The sequence below is a fragment of the Carassius auratus genome, chromosome 49, assembly GCF_003368295.1.
Source record: "Carassius auratus strain Wakin chromosome 49, ASM336829v1, whole genome shotgun sequence".
Classification (NCBI taxonomy): domain Eukaryota; kingdom Metazoa; phylum Chordata; class Actinopteri; order Cypriniformes; family Cyprinidae; genus Carassius; species Carassius auratus.
The window spans coordinates 10,807,667-10,821,789 of record NC_039291.1 but is presented as its reverse complement, the minus strand read 5'-3'; the positions used below and the strand labels follow the sequence as shown (position 1 = coordinate 10,821,789).

Sequence of the window (14,123 nt, the reverse complement as noted above, 5' to 3'; positions counted from 1 at the left end):
AGATGAATTTGTTTCTTCATCAGAACAGATTTGGAGAAATTTGGCATTATATAACTTGATTCTCTGCAGTGAATGGCTGCCTTCAGACTCAGAGTCCAAAAAGCTGATAAAAACATCACAATAATACACAAGACCAAATCCATCAAGGCATTTTACCTTCAAACATTCAAAGTTATTGGATATATATATATATATATATATATATATTATCCCAGCTAAATATGTAGTCTATAGACAATGGATCTGATCACCCCATCTGTTTTTAATTTGCTATAGGACAGGTTGACTGTATATTATGCTGCTTATTAAGACCAAATTAATAAATAAATACTTTTAACAGATGGGTTATTTGAAAACAGTTTCTGCCGCATAATTTACATCAGGTTAAATCATGAAATAAAAATTCACCTTGTCTTTTCTTGTTAATGTATGTAATAGGTCTTATTGTGAATGACTGTTTAAACATTTATTTTAATTATAACTTAAACTTTCTGATGAAAACGATAGACTTCTCTCTTCTGAAATATACCAGCCCACATCTTAAAAGTCTCCATGCTACATGTTTTTGTTTTTTTACTTTTTCTATAATTCGTTAGACTCTGATGTGTCACAATACTGAAGCAAAGACTTGTTTCATTATGACTTTATCATGTAAAATACACCAAAACAGAGTTGTTTTTCTACAACAAAACAAAACAAAACCACGAAGACAATTATAAAACCTCATCGTTTTCAATCAAATAAAATGACAGACAATGTTAACTGTTATCAATTTATAGCACTCTTAAAACAACAGTGCCACCTAATTTGCTTGTGTAAAAAAAACAGTGATGAATCAAAGAAAGGCCTCAAATGAATTTTATGGTCCGTTTGGCATTTGCAAATTTTAATTGAGGTCAGACAGTAAAATGCAAATTTGGCTGAAGCACTCAGATTTGTAGGCACTGTGCATTTTATCTACAGTGTTCCAGCGGCTGAAGGAGGGCCAGGTGCTCAGTTGTCAACACGGCCCCAGGATTCAGTGTTAGTAACTGCTGTTTCACTATAAGAAACCAGTGAACGGGACAAAATAGGGAGGTTTGGGTTCTGCTGTGATTGAAATCTTCACAGGGTCCTCTTTTTCATTACCACACTCGACAGGACTTCGTTCCCCTGTTCAGGATTGACGTCTCAGGGCAGTTAAAAGCTTTATGGAACTCTTCATAGTTGCTCATCGCCCCGATAACCCTTCACCATAGAAACAAGAGTAAAGTAAAGGACACTACAAAATATAAGGGATGTAATATAGATGGAAATGAGCTGTGTGTATATTAATGCATCACACCTATATTTAGGAGGGCTGTGAACTCCACTCTGGATCTGATCACGTGCTGCTTCTGGTCTGTAGGCATTACAGCGAACCTAGTAAATGACAACATATACACAACCAATCAATAAGAGTGCCATTTAAACCAGACACTACAGGGAAAACCATTGTTTATTTCACGCACTGAATAATTTTAATCTCGGGCTATTCGGCTTTTCATAACATGTTATTTCAGACCAGTAGAAAAAAATATCTGAAACACACTTTTAAGAGTTTATTTTATTGCACGTATTGTGCTCTATTTGCTTCTGTAGATTTCAGTTACATTATATCTTTAAAAGCCATTTTCTCAAAACTTCAGTTCAATAGCGTTTACACACACCAAATTTTCACTTTTGTGGAACCCTTATTCTGAGGGTTTTTACAAAGGCAATTTTGTTCACATATCATTTGCCTGATTTTATACAAAATTGGATTCCTAAAAACAAAATGAAAAATGTATTTTTTTCTGACTGTTGACACTATTTTCTGATATATGGAGTGATTAAAGAAGGAATATCCAAAACCACCTCAAAAGAAAAATGAAACAACAGTCTTGAACCTGGATTTATTCAATATACAGATCTCTCTTTTGGAAATATATGCAAATTAGTGCATATTTAATTGAATAATCCATCATTTGCATATCTGAACAACATTTCATAAATCTTGTAATACAGAAATGTTTGCAATTCTTAATGTTATAAATCAACTGGGGAAGTCAGGTGATTTATATTAGTTAAACCTTTTACCATATTAACCTGGATTGTCTTGTCTTAAATTACATTTGCAAATAACATTTACTTGAAGTATTCACTTTGAAAGTTGTCTGTATACAGTTGCAGTCTTTCTAAAACAAGCATAGAGTTTTAGAAGTATATCAGTCAGGTTTTAAAGCTCTTCATAGCACATAAATGGTACTTTTAAAGGACTTTTTCTGTCCACCTTGGTGACATTGTTGCCTCATCAGCACCCTTTCCAGTTGGAGTCCCTCAAGGCTCTATTCTTGGCCCAATGCTAGGGGTGCTCCAATCAGGATTTTTGAGGCCGATCATTGACTATTAGCTGACTACTGACTATTTTCAGGTGCTGCATATCACTGTGCCTGCTGCACCCATGGTACGGCAGCAAAGTTCCTTGATTTTTATGCCAGAATAAGAGTATAGTTCCTAGCCATCAGCCTACCCCATATTGGCTTCCCTGCAGGCTTCAGGTCAGTTTTAAAATTGTTTTTAAGGTTCTAGTGCTTGCTTACAAATCCTTAAACGATACCCTAAACCTATCTTTCTGAAATTACAAAACTGCACGGTCCATCCAGGTCTTTGAGGTCTGCTGACCTTATGCTTGTGCTGGCTGTCCTTAGAGGAAAACTGAGGCACAGGAGAGATCGTGTCTTTGTAGTAGCGGCCCCTAAACTCTGGAATTTAATACTATTGTCTGTGAGGATGGCCCCAACTTAGTCTGCTTAGACACATTTTTATTCTTTGGCATTTAATTCAGTTTGAGAGCTTTGTGTTTCTCTCTCTCTCTCTCTCACACACACTCTCTTCATCTTTGCTGTTTTACATTTTTACATACAGTACCTTATTATTGTTTTTTTATGAAATAAATTAAACTTGAAACTTGATAGTACTGAGAAAGTGCTTACGTTTGAGTGAGTATTGAAAATACCATGTCATAAAATGCTAATTCTAATCTTGTAAACTTTATAGGATACTCATATAAAACACCTAAAAATGACTTTTTCCCATTCAAACCCATTCAAATTTTTTAAGAATAAAATATAATTTTGTGATATCTGACATTTAAGCCTAAGTATTTATGTGTGACATGCATAATACCGACATGAGCATAACTGAGGAAAAACAGCTGGTTGTTGGTCAGACCCACACCAGGTAGGAGGGGCTCCTCGACTCCTGCTCTCTCTTTTTCAATCCATCTCCTATAGGCCTGCAGACAAGTTCACATATACACCAATACAGACACATTATTAAAAGAATCTTCATTTCATTCCAAAAATGTTTTTTTCATCCATGGAACACAAACGGGGGAATTTTAGGTTCTTGTCATTTTTTCTGTGCAATTAAAATAGTGCTTTAAACTTTAAAAAAAGGATGAAAAGAACCATTAAGATATGATTAAATGAATTTATTAACTGAGAATCATGTCTCTCCTTAGAAAAAGTCAAATTTGTGAATGAATCATTATTTTGAGTCACATTTTTTTATGAATCAATTGATCTGATTAGCAGTCTGAATGATGTGTACACAAATCAACAACAAATTGTAATTTATTCTCAAAATTTCCCTTTTTGTGATCCATCAAAAAAAAAAAAAGTCCTACAAGTTTGGAATGAGACAAGTTAATGGTAAATCAGATTCCGGTCACTTTTTAGGGATAATTATAGTGGAAAATGCTGTAATACCCTGAAAGATTCTCTCATCCCTCCATTGTCAGCAATGTTCTCTGCCAGCGTCCTCTTCCCCTTGACCTTGAGAGGGGATTGTGGGTATTAAGTATTAGATTGGAAGCTCTACTACATTTTGATTACATTTTTGAACAGAAATGCATTAATTAGGCTGTTGTCTACTGTACATTTAGCCCCGCCTCTTTCCAGTAGTAACTGTTGTACTGGTCAATCATGCATTGTGTCTTTTCAGTGAAGCGGGTGATTGACAAGTTGCTCCACCACTGGTCCAGGTTCCCATCTTTGTCGTATTTCCTGCCTAGTTAAACACAGACAAACACAGATGGGTTGTCTAGATGGCAACACGTATTGAGACTCACCTTCCTAAATCAAATGGCCTCACCATTGTTATCAAAGCCATGGGTCAGTTCATGCCCCACAATTACACCAATTGCTCCATAGCTCAAGGATCTGTCACGAGAAAAAAAAAAGTTATTTTTCCTAGAAATCCACATCTCAATATAGAAATGAGCATACTATGAAAAAAATTAATTAAAACACATCAACAAGAAGAAGTGTCTATGTCTTACCTAGGGTAGTCAAGTCCCCAGAAAAATGGCTTCTGAAGTTCTCCCGCAGGGAATCCTGGGAAGGAGAAGATTAGCCACAGAATAAAAGAATGTGATACAGTGTATCTAAATGCACATCAAACATCTAAAACCTGATAAATACCAAACCAGAAATGTTTATTCAGTATAACTCATATTATACTGGATATCCTTTATCATTAGTAATGCACTTTTAAAGGCAAAACATTGTTACTGAGGTTGATTTGTACACAAAATTGTGTAAAGGGAAGCATAATATACACACACTAAAACGTCTTTTATGTATCATTTTATGATCATCAAGGCTACATTTATGTCAAAAATAGAGTAAAACAGTGATATATTTTATTACAATTAAAAATCACAATATATTTTCATATATTTTCAAATGTAATTAATTCCTTTGATGGCAAAGCTGAATTTTCAGAAATCATTCTAATATGCCGATTGGTGCTCATGTAAAAAAAAAAAATTGTTTATCAGTTCTGAAAACCTTATATATTCCTAACTTTATATATATACATTTATTTATTTCAATGCATCCTTGCTAAATAAAAGTTTTAATATCTTTAAAAAATTATTTCAAGTCTTCATATTTCTTTGTTTTACAGAAAATTTGACCAATCAAAACCAAGTATTCAACAGAGCTCTTTATTTATCAGTGAACTGAAATTCATAACTCACTGATCTGGTTGGTAGAGGAGCTGTAAAATGCATTTACTGTTGTTGGGTTGGTGAACCACCTGAGGGGAACAAAGTGATGTTTCATCATGTTCAAAGCCAGATTCATCTCATTTTAACAGGCTTTGAAAATGCTGAAAATTTACTCTGTGCGTGGGACTGTTTTCCTCAGCCAGCCGATGTCAGACTGAGCTATGAACTTCAGGGTCTGCATGACATTCCCAAAGTAGTCCGTCTCACTGAATGACAACTGTGCATAAACATAGAAACCTTAATGACTTTGAGTTGCACTGATATCTGCCAAACACAATTAAAACAATTAACCATCAGCAACTGAATCCAAAAAGCTTGCAAACATACTCGTTTGATGTCCTCGTTAATATATGTGTCATTTAAGATGAACTCTGGGTAACCCACTTTCGCCATGACTGCATGAGCCTAATGTGAGATACAGATAGTAATGATGTGAAAAAGAACAGTTTCATTGATGCTGTGTATTCATAGCTGTCACAAATACACTGGAAAACACCTTTTCTGTTGCTTTTCTCTTTGTTTCTTTATCCATCCAGTCGTTCTCCTTCTCAAGCATGTCAATAAATGCCCATCGGATGCCATTGATCAATTCCTCCATCTTCATAAATGTTGAAAGACACCAATCAGAGGAGCATTCAAAAGCATGTTCATCAGTTTTACAGTAAAACGAGATCCAGTGTTTTATTCTGTTATTCATGATAAGTTCCACTAGATGGGGACAGAAATTGCATCCATCACACCGAAGTCTAGTCTGGTTGCTGAGAATTCAGCTTTGATGTATTATGTAGAAAACAGAAACAATTATTATACATTTTAATAATGTTTCACAACATTACTGATTTAACGGTAGTTTAATCAATTAAATGCAACCTTGGTGCATTACAAATCAAAAAAAAAAAAAAAACACTTTTGAACAGTAGCATATGCATAAGCAATTTATTCCTGATATGGCAAAGCTAAATAAATATTGTATGAATGGTTTGCATAACTTGTGTATTAGGATAAGAATCCTAATATTGTTTTAATCTATCTTAAAATATTATTTATTCCTGTAATGGCAAAGCTGAATTTATGTGTATACTGTATGTATGTATGTATGTATATATATATATATATATATATATATATATATATATATATATATACAGTATATATATATATATATATATATATATATATATATATATATATATATATATATATATATATGAATGTGAATATTTGTGAATATTTGCACTTAATATAATATTTGCACTTAATATAAGTTGTACCATGTGTTTCTTGTCCTCCAGGAAGTGCTTATCGACAAAGAGCCTACCGGTGGCATAGCTGAGTGTGTTTTCTACATAATTCACACACTTGTCCCAGCGAGGAGTCAGAGAGGTGGTGCCCGTGGTAACCTGAGAAGAGACGGTTATTTCATATTGTAAACCCCAGCAAATCTATTTTTTTCCAAAGATTGGTGGAGAGTTCAAATGAGCAGGTGGTTCACTAACCCGAGCAAATTCCAGGTATCTGTAGAGAAAGCGTCGGCTCAACGTGGTGATTCTGGAAAAAACTGATCTCCATATGACATAATTGGCAACTGTCCTGGGGCGAGGTTGGAGAAAAAAATAATAATAATAAACATTTGGAGCAGTTAAATTACAGCGTAATCTTAACTGTTATTGAGCAAGGCTTTTGATAAACAGGTAGGACATATAAACAGCACACACAGTGATCACACAAGTGATATTGTCCAGACTAACAGAAGCAGAACCTCAGGGCTCTGATGTAGGTTTTAATGAGGTTTAATATTTTTAAAGCTGTCTGGATACCTGGTTTCTGTGCTGTTGATGAGTTTGAAGAGGTCTTTAAAGTATTTTGGGGCACGTACAATCACCTGCTCCGAAGAAGAGAATTTCAGGTCTGGATACAGCTCAGTGTCAATCACTGCTCGGACAAAACCCAGCCAGTTAAACTGCAAAAAAAAAAAAAAAAAAAAAAAATAATAATAATAATAATAATAATAATAGATAAGAAAAAGATAACCTGTGTTTTGTATTGAAGCTTATTTCTGCCTCAGATAAATAAAAGAAAGTTAAATTAAAAAGGTAATTGTGACTTTTTATATACAATTCTGATGTTCTTTCACACAATTTTGAAAAAAAAAGGAAAAAAGAATTACCACCTCAGAGAAAACTAGTGCCGTCTAAATAGAGTCACAAATCAAGCATAATGTTAGTTCTGGCAGATCACATTAGTAAAGCTTGCAAAGCCAGAATTGTGAGAGGAAAAAGTCACAGTTAACTGTTTTACCCTATGGCAAAAAAAAAAAAAAAACCTTAGGGAGATGTCAAGAAAAAAACAGAATTGTAAAATGTAAATTAGCTTATAACTTGCAATTCAGAGAAAATGTAAACTCGCAAGTAAACTGCATAAGCAAAATTGCATCATTGTAAGCAATTAATCAGCTTGGCTCATATATTTGTCTATCATTAAGTAAGTGTGTGTGTATATCAGTATGAAATGGCTTATAATGAACATTTATATGAATTATAATGCACTTACGTCTGGAACAGTGCGCTGCAGTTTGGACAAGCTGGACTTGTTGTACATGTTCTCACTGGTGCGGTTCTCATATGGGATCACAATCTACAGAAGAGCACACACTCCACTGAAGCATCGAGTACCTTGACAGCACTATTTTCGTTCTCAATGCCAGTGATTTGAAGGAATGTGGTTTCTCCAGTGTTTTGGTGCTCACCTGTGCAAGTTTGATTTCTAAGTCAAGTACTGGTTTCATCTGAGCCTCAGCATCTTGCTCATTGGCTCCCAGCATGACAGAAACGTCAACCATTAACCTTAAAAGAGCTTCTCGGTACTGCAGAGAAGCATGAAAGAAAGATTTAAGAATGCTGGGGAATAAGCAGGGCTGACTGTGACGGTGTGTAATGATATATAGGCTGACAGATATACTGATGTACCATTTGTGCCTCAGTTGTATTGGTGATGTAATCTTCTCTGGATGACAGTGACAAAGAGGCCTGATCCAGCTAGAAAAAGAAATGAAGAATATCTAGAAATCTTTTCATCTCAGTTTTATTGTTTGGCAAACAGGTAGCCCCACCTAAAACTCACACCAATGGTTGAGCTACAAGTCGACATGTCAACGCATTTTGAGTTTTGACATGTAGGTCTCACCTTGATGATGTAGTGGTCTGAGTTCTTGTCATCAGGAGAGACATAAAGCCGAATAAGGACGGACTTGCTGTGCTGACTGCGGATCTGTGCCAGTGTCTCCACCAAGTTAAACTGAGACTCCACCCACCGAGAGGAAGAGCCCAAAGCCTCGCCTAAGACCGGCCAGCGGAACTCCTTCTGCTTTAGATTCTTCAGCAGAGGTTTTGCATCCACAATCTCCAGAGCAGCTGTCAGGATAGAGGGAGGAAGGGAGTGATTCTTACAAGGATTCCTAACTTTTTAGTCAACTGAAGTCCTAAAACATTTACTTGAAGTTTGCCCTGAGATTTTAATGAACAAAGTTAAAAACATTCTCTGATGCTATTTATTGGTAAATATATATATATATATATATATATATATATATATATATATATATATATATATATATATAAATATATATATATATATATATATATATATATATATATATATATATATATATATATATATATATATATGTACATACAGTACAGACCAAAAGTTTGGACACACCTTCTCATTCAAAGAGTTTTCTTTATCTTCATGACTATGAAAATTGTCGAGTCACACTGAAGACATCAAGGACTATTTGAGCAAGAAGGAGAGTGATGGGGTGCTGCACCAGATGACCTGGCCTCCACAGTCACCGGACCTGAACCCAATCCAGATGGTTTAGGGGTGAGCTGGACCGCAGACTGAAGGCAAAAGGGCCAACAAGTGCTAAGCATCTCTCGGGGAACTCCTTCAAGACTGTTGAAGACCATTTCAGGTGACTACCTCTTGAAGCTCATCAAGAGAATCCCAAGAGTGTGCAAAGCAGTAATCAAAGCAAAAGGTGGCTACTTTGAAGAACCTACAATATGACATATTTTCAGTTGTTTCACACTTTTTTGTTATGTATATAATTCCATATATAATTCCACATGTGTTAATTCATAGTTTTGATGCCTTCAGTGTGAATCTACAATTTTCATAGTCATGAAAATAAAGAAAACTCTTTGAATGAGAAGGTGTACTGTATATATATATATATATATATATATATATATATATCAAAAATACAGAAAAATATAATTATATTGTGAAAAATCATTGCCATTTTAAAAGCTGTTTTGTATTTTAATATACTTTTAAATATTATTTATTCCTGTGATGCAAAGCTCAAATTTCAGCATATATATATATATATATATATATATATATATATATATATATACACATACATAATTTTTTTTTTTGATTCCCTGGAGAATTCTTATCCAGCCTGGATACTGTGTTTGTGTCATTGTTTTAATTATTTTTACATTTATTTAATACCATAACTTTCTGGGTAAAATAAAGTTTTACCAGTTGTCGGTGTTTAAACTGATTTTTTTTGTTCATATTACATTATATAATACATAATATTATAATGTTATATTTGATTAGATGTCCCACATCCCTATCAATATATGAAAATACAAACATCCTTGCTAATAATTATAATATCATTTAGAAAGTTATCACAACTGAATATTACTGCACATATGAAACTGTTCTTACATTCATTCATGCAGGACACATAGAGGACTTTGGCCTTCTTCACCGCCTCAATATCATCTCCTCCGATGGGCTGCTCTAACAACTCTGTGGCACAAAGATTCAAGAGTAAAGCACCTTATTTGGGCTGAAGGTATTTTTCTGTCAGAATAATGTGGATCAGTGCACCTTTCAGTTTGAGGTCTACATTCTGTCTGAGCCATGGGTAAATCCCATAGCTGGATGAGTCTTCCGGAATGGGGTTGTCCCGGAGCCAGCCTCCGCATGCATACAGGTAGAAATCATCACATGGTTCTACTGTCTGATCCATCTTACTCAGGATGGAACCGGCTAGAGAAGACACATCACCAAACACCAATTCAGCATTACAGTAATCTCAAACAAGTGTGTTTCTAAATGATAATGCCTGCTTAGTATGTTCAAAGTAAGAGTGAGTGAAGTTTAGGGAATTGCTACTGTAAGTGGTTGTCTGCTGGCTCAAGTTTGAAAAAAGTCCCCATTGTACTCTAGAGTCTGTATATGGATTCATGATGTAATTTTACCTGCTTCGATACACTGTGGGGTGAGACAGATGTCATCATTGCTTGCTTTGTGTGACACTACAGGGCAGAGAAAAATAAATATGTCAAGCAGAACGATCAAGGGAACTATGCCCTGAAATGACAGCCAAACATGACGTTATGAGCGAGTGCGCACACGCACACACACACACACACACACACACACAATTTAGTTCCCACTGAGCTCAGGCTTCAGCTGTCCATGCTCTGGATGTCACAGGACAAAAACATAGTGCATGCTCTACTACACACATACCAAACAAGCTACACATCTACAAACAGGGCTGGCGAAAAGTAACGTTACATTATTTTCTTGTTATATGTTACTCCATTAAAACCAGCCTATTAGGCAACATTCTTAATAAAATAAAAATTGTTTTTTCTTATGTTTTCTTAGTATTTATGTATCTACTATTATATTGAATATTAAATTAAATAACAAAATATAAATTAAATATTTTAACATATAATTTTTATATAATATTTATTTATTTAATTTGAGCTAGTTACAAAGCAATATTTCTCATTTTGATTTAGTTTAATTTGATGTACTAAAATTGCAAACTAAAATAAAAGTGCATATAAACTATAAACAAATTTAAAAGCTATAACTAATACTTAACTAAGCTATATTATATATATATATATAATACTTAACTAAGAAATTTCTTCAAATAAAATAAAAAAAATAATAATTAAAATACAAAATAAAAACAAAACAAAAAAAGTAAAATAATATCTCAGTGATGCTAAAATAACACTGGTCTGATTTTTTCGTGTACATGGAATTTAAATTAAATTCATTTTAAAAATTAAAAATATTTATTTGATATATTTAGCTTTTTACAGAACTTTTAAGAACTATATTTTTTTTGTAGATGCACTGCTTGCAATGTATACCTTTTCGCTGATGAGGATGGCAGAGATCCATTTTTATAACATATTTCATAAAATGGTGTCAATTTAGAAGTCTGGGTACACGATGCTGTTTTATCCCAATATTGTCTGCAAATATGCTGTACATAGACCTTGTAGTAAAATGAATTAATGGAGTAATAAAAATATACATTTTGCAATATCTATGCACTGAACCCAATCAGCGCAAACTCTCCATGCAGAGGTTAGTGAAGCTGTGTGAATTTATTTCAGTAAGTTGGACAGCACAAATTTGCAAATATCTTGTGAAATTGGACAAGCATTGCTTTTAAAGGCTTGTGTTTATGGTTCAGTCCACAACTGGACAGCAGATGACCACAGCAGGATCCAGCACCCGGCCCCATGGGACTGAGCCTCATTATCCCCACAACCAGCAGAGAGAGTCTTGTGTGTGTGTGTGAGACTGGAATATGTACAGACAGAAATGAGCATAATTACACTCTAGTCTCACCACAAATGAGCAGGCAGCCCTCAACAACTGAGAACAATAAGAAGAACATCATTTATTTGCTGTCTCAACTCTACACCACCCAGAAGACACTTATGTAAACCAAAACACATCCACACACACTTGTACAGCATGTCATGAAACAACATTCACAACATCTCAGGAGCCAAGAGACCCATTCATATCATTTGAGCACTCTTAAAGTGACAGTTCACACAAATTATAAAAATTTTGCCTTCATTACTCACCCTCATGTCATTCAACAAGTTGTGCAAGTCATTTTTGTGATGCTTTTTTGGAGTTTAACATCCCCTGAACATTACATACTTATATATTTATATATATATTTTATGTTCCAGAGAAAAAAGCATGGCAGCTTGTTTCAGCAAAAATATACTTTTCTTAGAATTGCAAGATATAAACTCCCGCTTTTTTTCTAGCAAGTCCAAGTTTATATCTCAATCATTACATCTTTCAATACTGTTTTTTTTTATTTTCTCTCTGTCACATAGAAGAGGGACTGTGTGACTTTTCTTCCCAGTTTTGTGACCCCCCCCCTCCCCCCTCCCCCCAATTATTCTTTTCGCAATAGCAAGTTAATATCTCACAATTCAGACTTTCTTATCTGTATTCTTAGTTTTTTTTCCCAAAGTAATTTTTTCCTTACAATTCTGAGTTTATATATCACAATTCTGAGAGAAAAAAAGAACATATAAATAAGATATAAACAACGCAAAAAATTAAAATAAATAAATAAAAAGTGTCAGAATTGTAAGAAGAAAAAAAAGCCACTATAACCGTTCTAATATTATACCATGGTGGAAACAATCTTCCATACAATTCATACAGACTGGGAATTTTCATTTTTAGGTAAACTATCCCTTTAAAAACGCACTCTTTCCTAAACTTAAGCACTCGGATTCCCAAATGACACATAAATACACACTCTCAGCCTCAACTTTAATGCACATATACATGTTTTCTGACCAAAGCTACTTACTGTGCTAATTACAGCCTTCAAAGACACACTGTGCGTGTAACAGCATACACTCCAAAAATAATCTCACACACAAACACAACAACTGAGCTTAAAGCACAAATATCTGTCTATGCAAATTAGCAGCAAGTACATAAATAAGCATGCAATTCACTCACCCGTGATGACAGCTATCAGTAGAGCAATGCATACACACACACACACTGCTAGTGCGGCCTTCAGGAGAGTGTTAGGGCCCACACTCGTTTTGGATCCTTCTCTCCCCAGCCTTTCCATTTCCATACTACCACTGAGTTGAGTGTGTTCTCTCTCTTTCTATTCCTCCCTCTGTCTCTCTCACCCGGTTTTCACCCCGCCTGGCCTGGAGATATGTGCTTTTAAGTCCTGATCCCAGGTCAGCGTTCCTTTTGGGGCCATGCAGAGGAGTCTCTCCTCACAGGTCTCAGATCAATGGCAGATACACAGCATGAAGAGCCATGCTTTACATGCCAAAGAGTGTCCCAGACTAAGAGAGAGGATAGGAGAGAAGAGAATAATCCAAAAGGGAGGGGAAAGAGAGACAGGAGATCCAAGAGTAGGAGGAATTCTTCACCTTAGAGCCAACTGGAGCACCTACTTACAGGAGTAATTATGTGGCGTCCTGCAGGAAGGGCTGGATGACTGGATGTGTGTGTGTATATATATGTGGATCTACCTCTGTTTATGCTCAAGGTGTGTGTTTTCTAAGTCCCTGCACCTGCCCACTCAACACTAAGTTTGAGATGTTGAGCCCTACGGTTAAATGTAAAATGTAAAATGTTCCCTGTTTGTTCTCAGAATTAAAAAAAAATAATAATAATTAAATCTTATAAAAAAAAATAAAAAAAAATAAATCTTATTAAAAAATATTAGAAACTATAAGAGCATATCAGTGATACTAAACTGTATGGACATGGTACATTAATATGTTGCCATGGTGTTAACATCACAGTACCATGGTATGGACACTACATTTTTGTAAAAAATAAAAAAATAAAATAAACATCCGTTAATATAGATTCAAAATCATTAGCTGTTTTTACAATAATCATCTCAAAGCAACTAAAAAGTGTCTAAGGCATGGCTTTCCAGTAAATAACCAATTTAAACAAACAGACTGCAGAGATTCCTGTGAACATAACGTAAGCTTCCTTAAACTCTTATCTTATCTTCTGATAAGAAATACATGCACTTGCTGAGCCATCAGGAGATGACAGGACTGCGGTCTAGTTTAGTTATTGGAGGGCAGCTTTCCCTGTGTTTTGAGTCAGAAAGATGTCCAAAGTGTTAAAGATCCACAGCTGTTAGTAGCTGGAGTGAATAACCAATTGAAATGACCTGACCTTG

At 34.9% G+C, this 14,123-nt stretch overlaps 1 protein-coding gene across 1 annotated transcript; it reads right to left on the bottom strand.

Annotated features, from left to right (window-relative positions):
- Positions 1–629: 629 nt before the first annotated feature.
- Positions 630–13,403, bottom strand: LOC113066186 (phosphate-regulating neutral endopeptidase-like). The gene is made up of 22 exons (XM_026237936.1): positions 12,917–13,403; positions 10,360–10,416; positions 9,986–10,147; positions 9,821–9,904; positions 8,258–8,484; positions 8,041–8,109; positions 7,821–7,937; positions 7,625–7,708; positions 6,892–7,034; positions 6,571–6,664; positions 6,346–6,474; positions 5,571–5,672; positions 5,402–5,479; positions 5,188–5,291; positions 5,045–5,103; positions 4,343–4,397; positions 4,156–4,223; positions 3,941–4,071; positions 3,771–3,836; positions 3,191–3,295; positions 1,325–1,401; positions 630–1,227 (listed from the first exon to the last, which is right to left on the bottom strand). Exons 1-22 carry the CDS (start codon positions 13,038–13,040, stop codon positions 1,125–1,127), a joined length of 2,238 nt encoding a protein of 745 aa, XP_026093721.1. The 5' UTR covers positions 13,041–13,403; the 3' UTR covers positions 630–1,124.
- Positions 13,404–14,123: the final 720 nt, after the last annotated feature.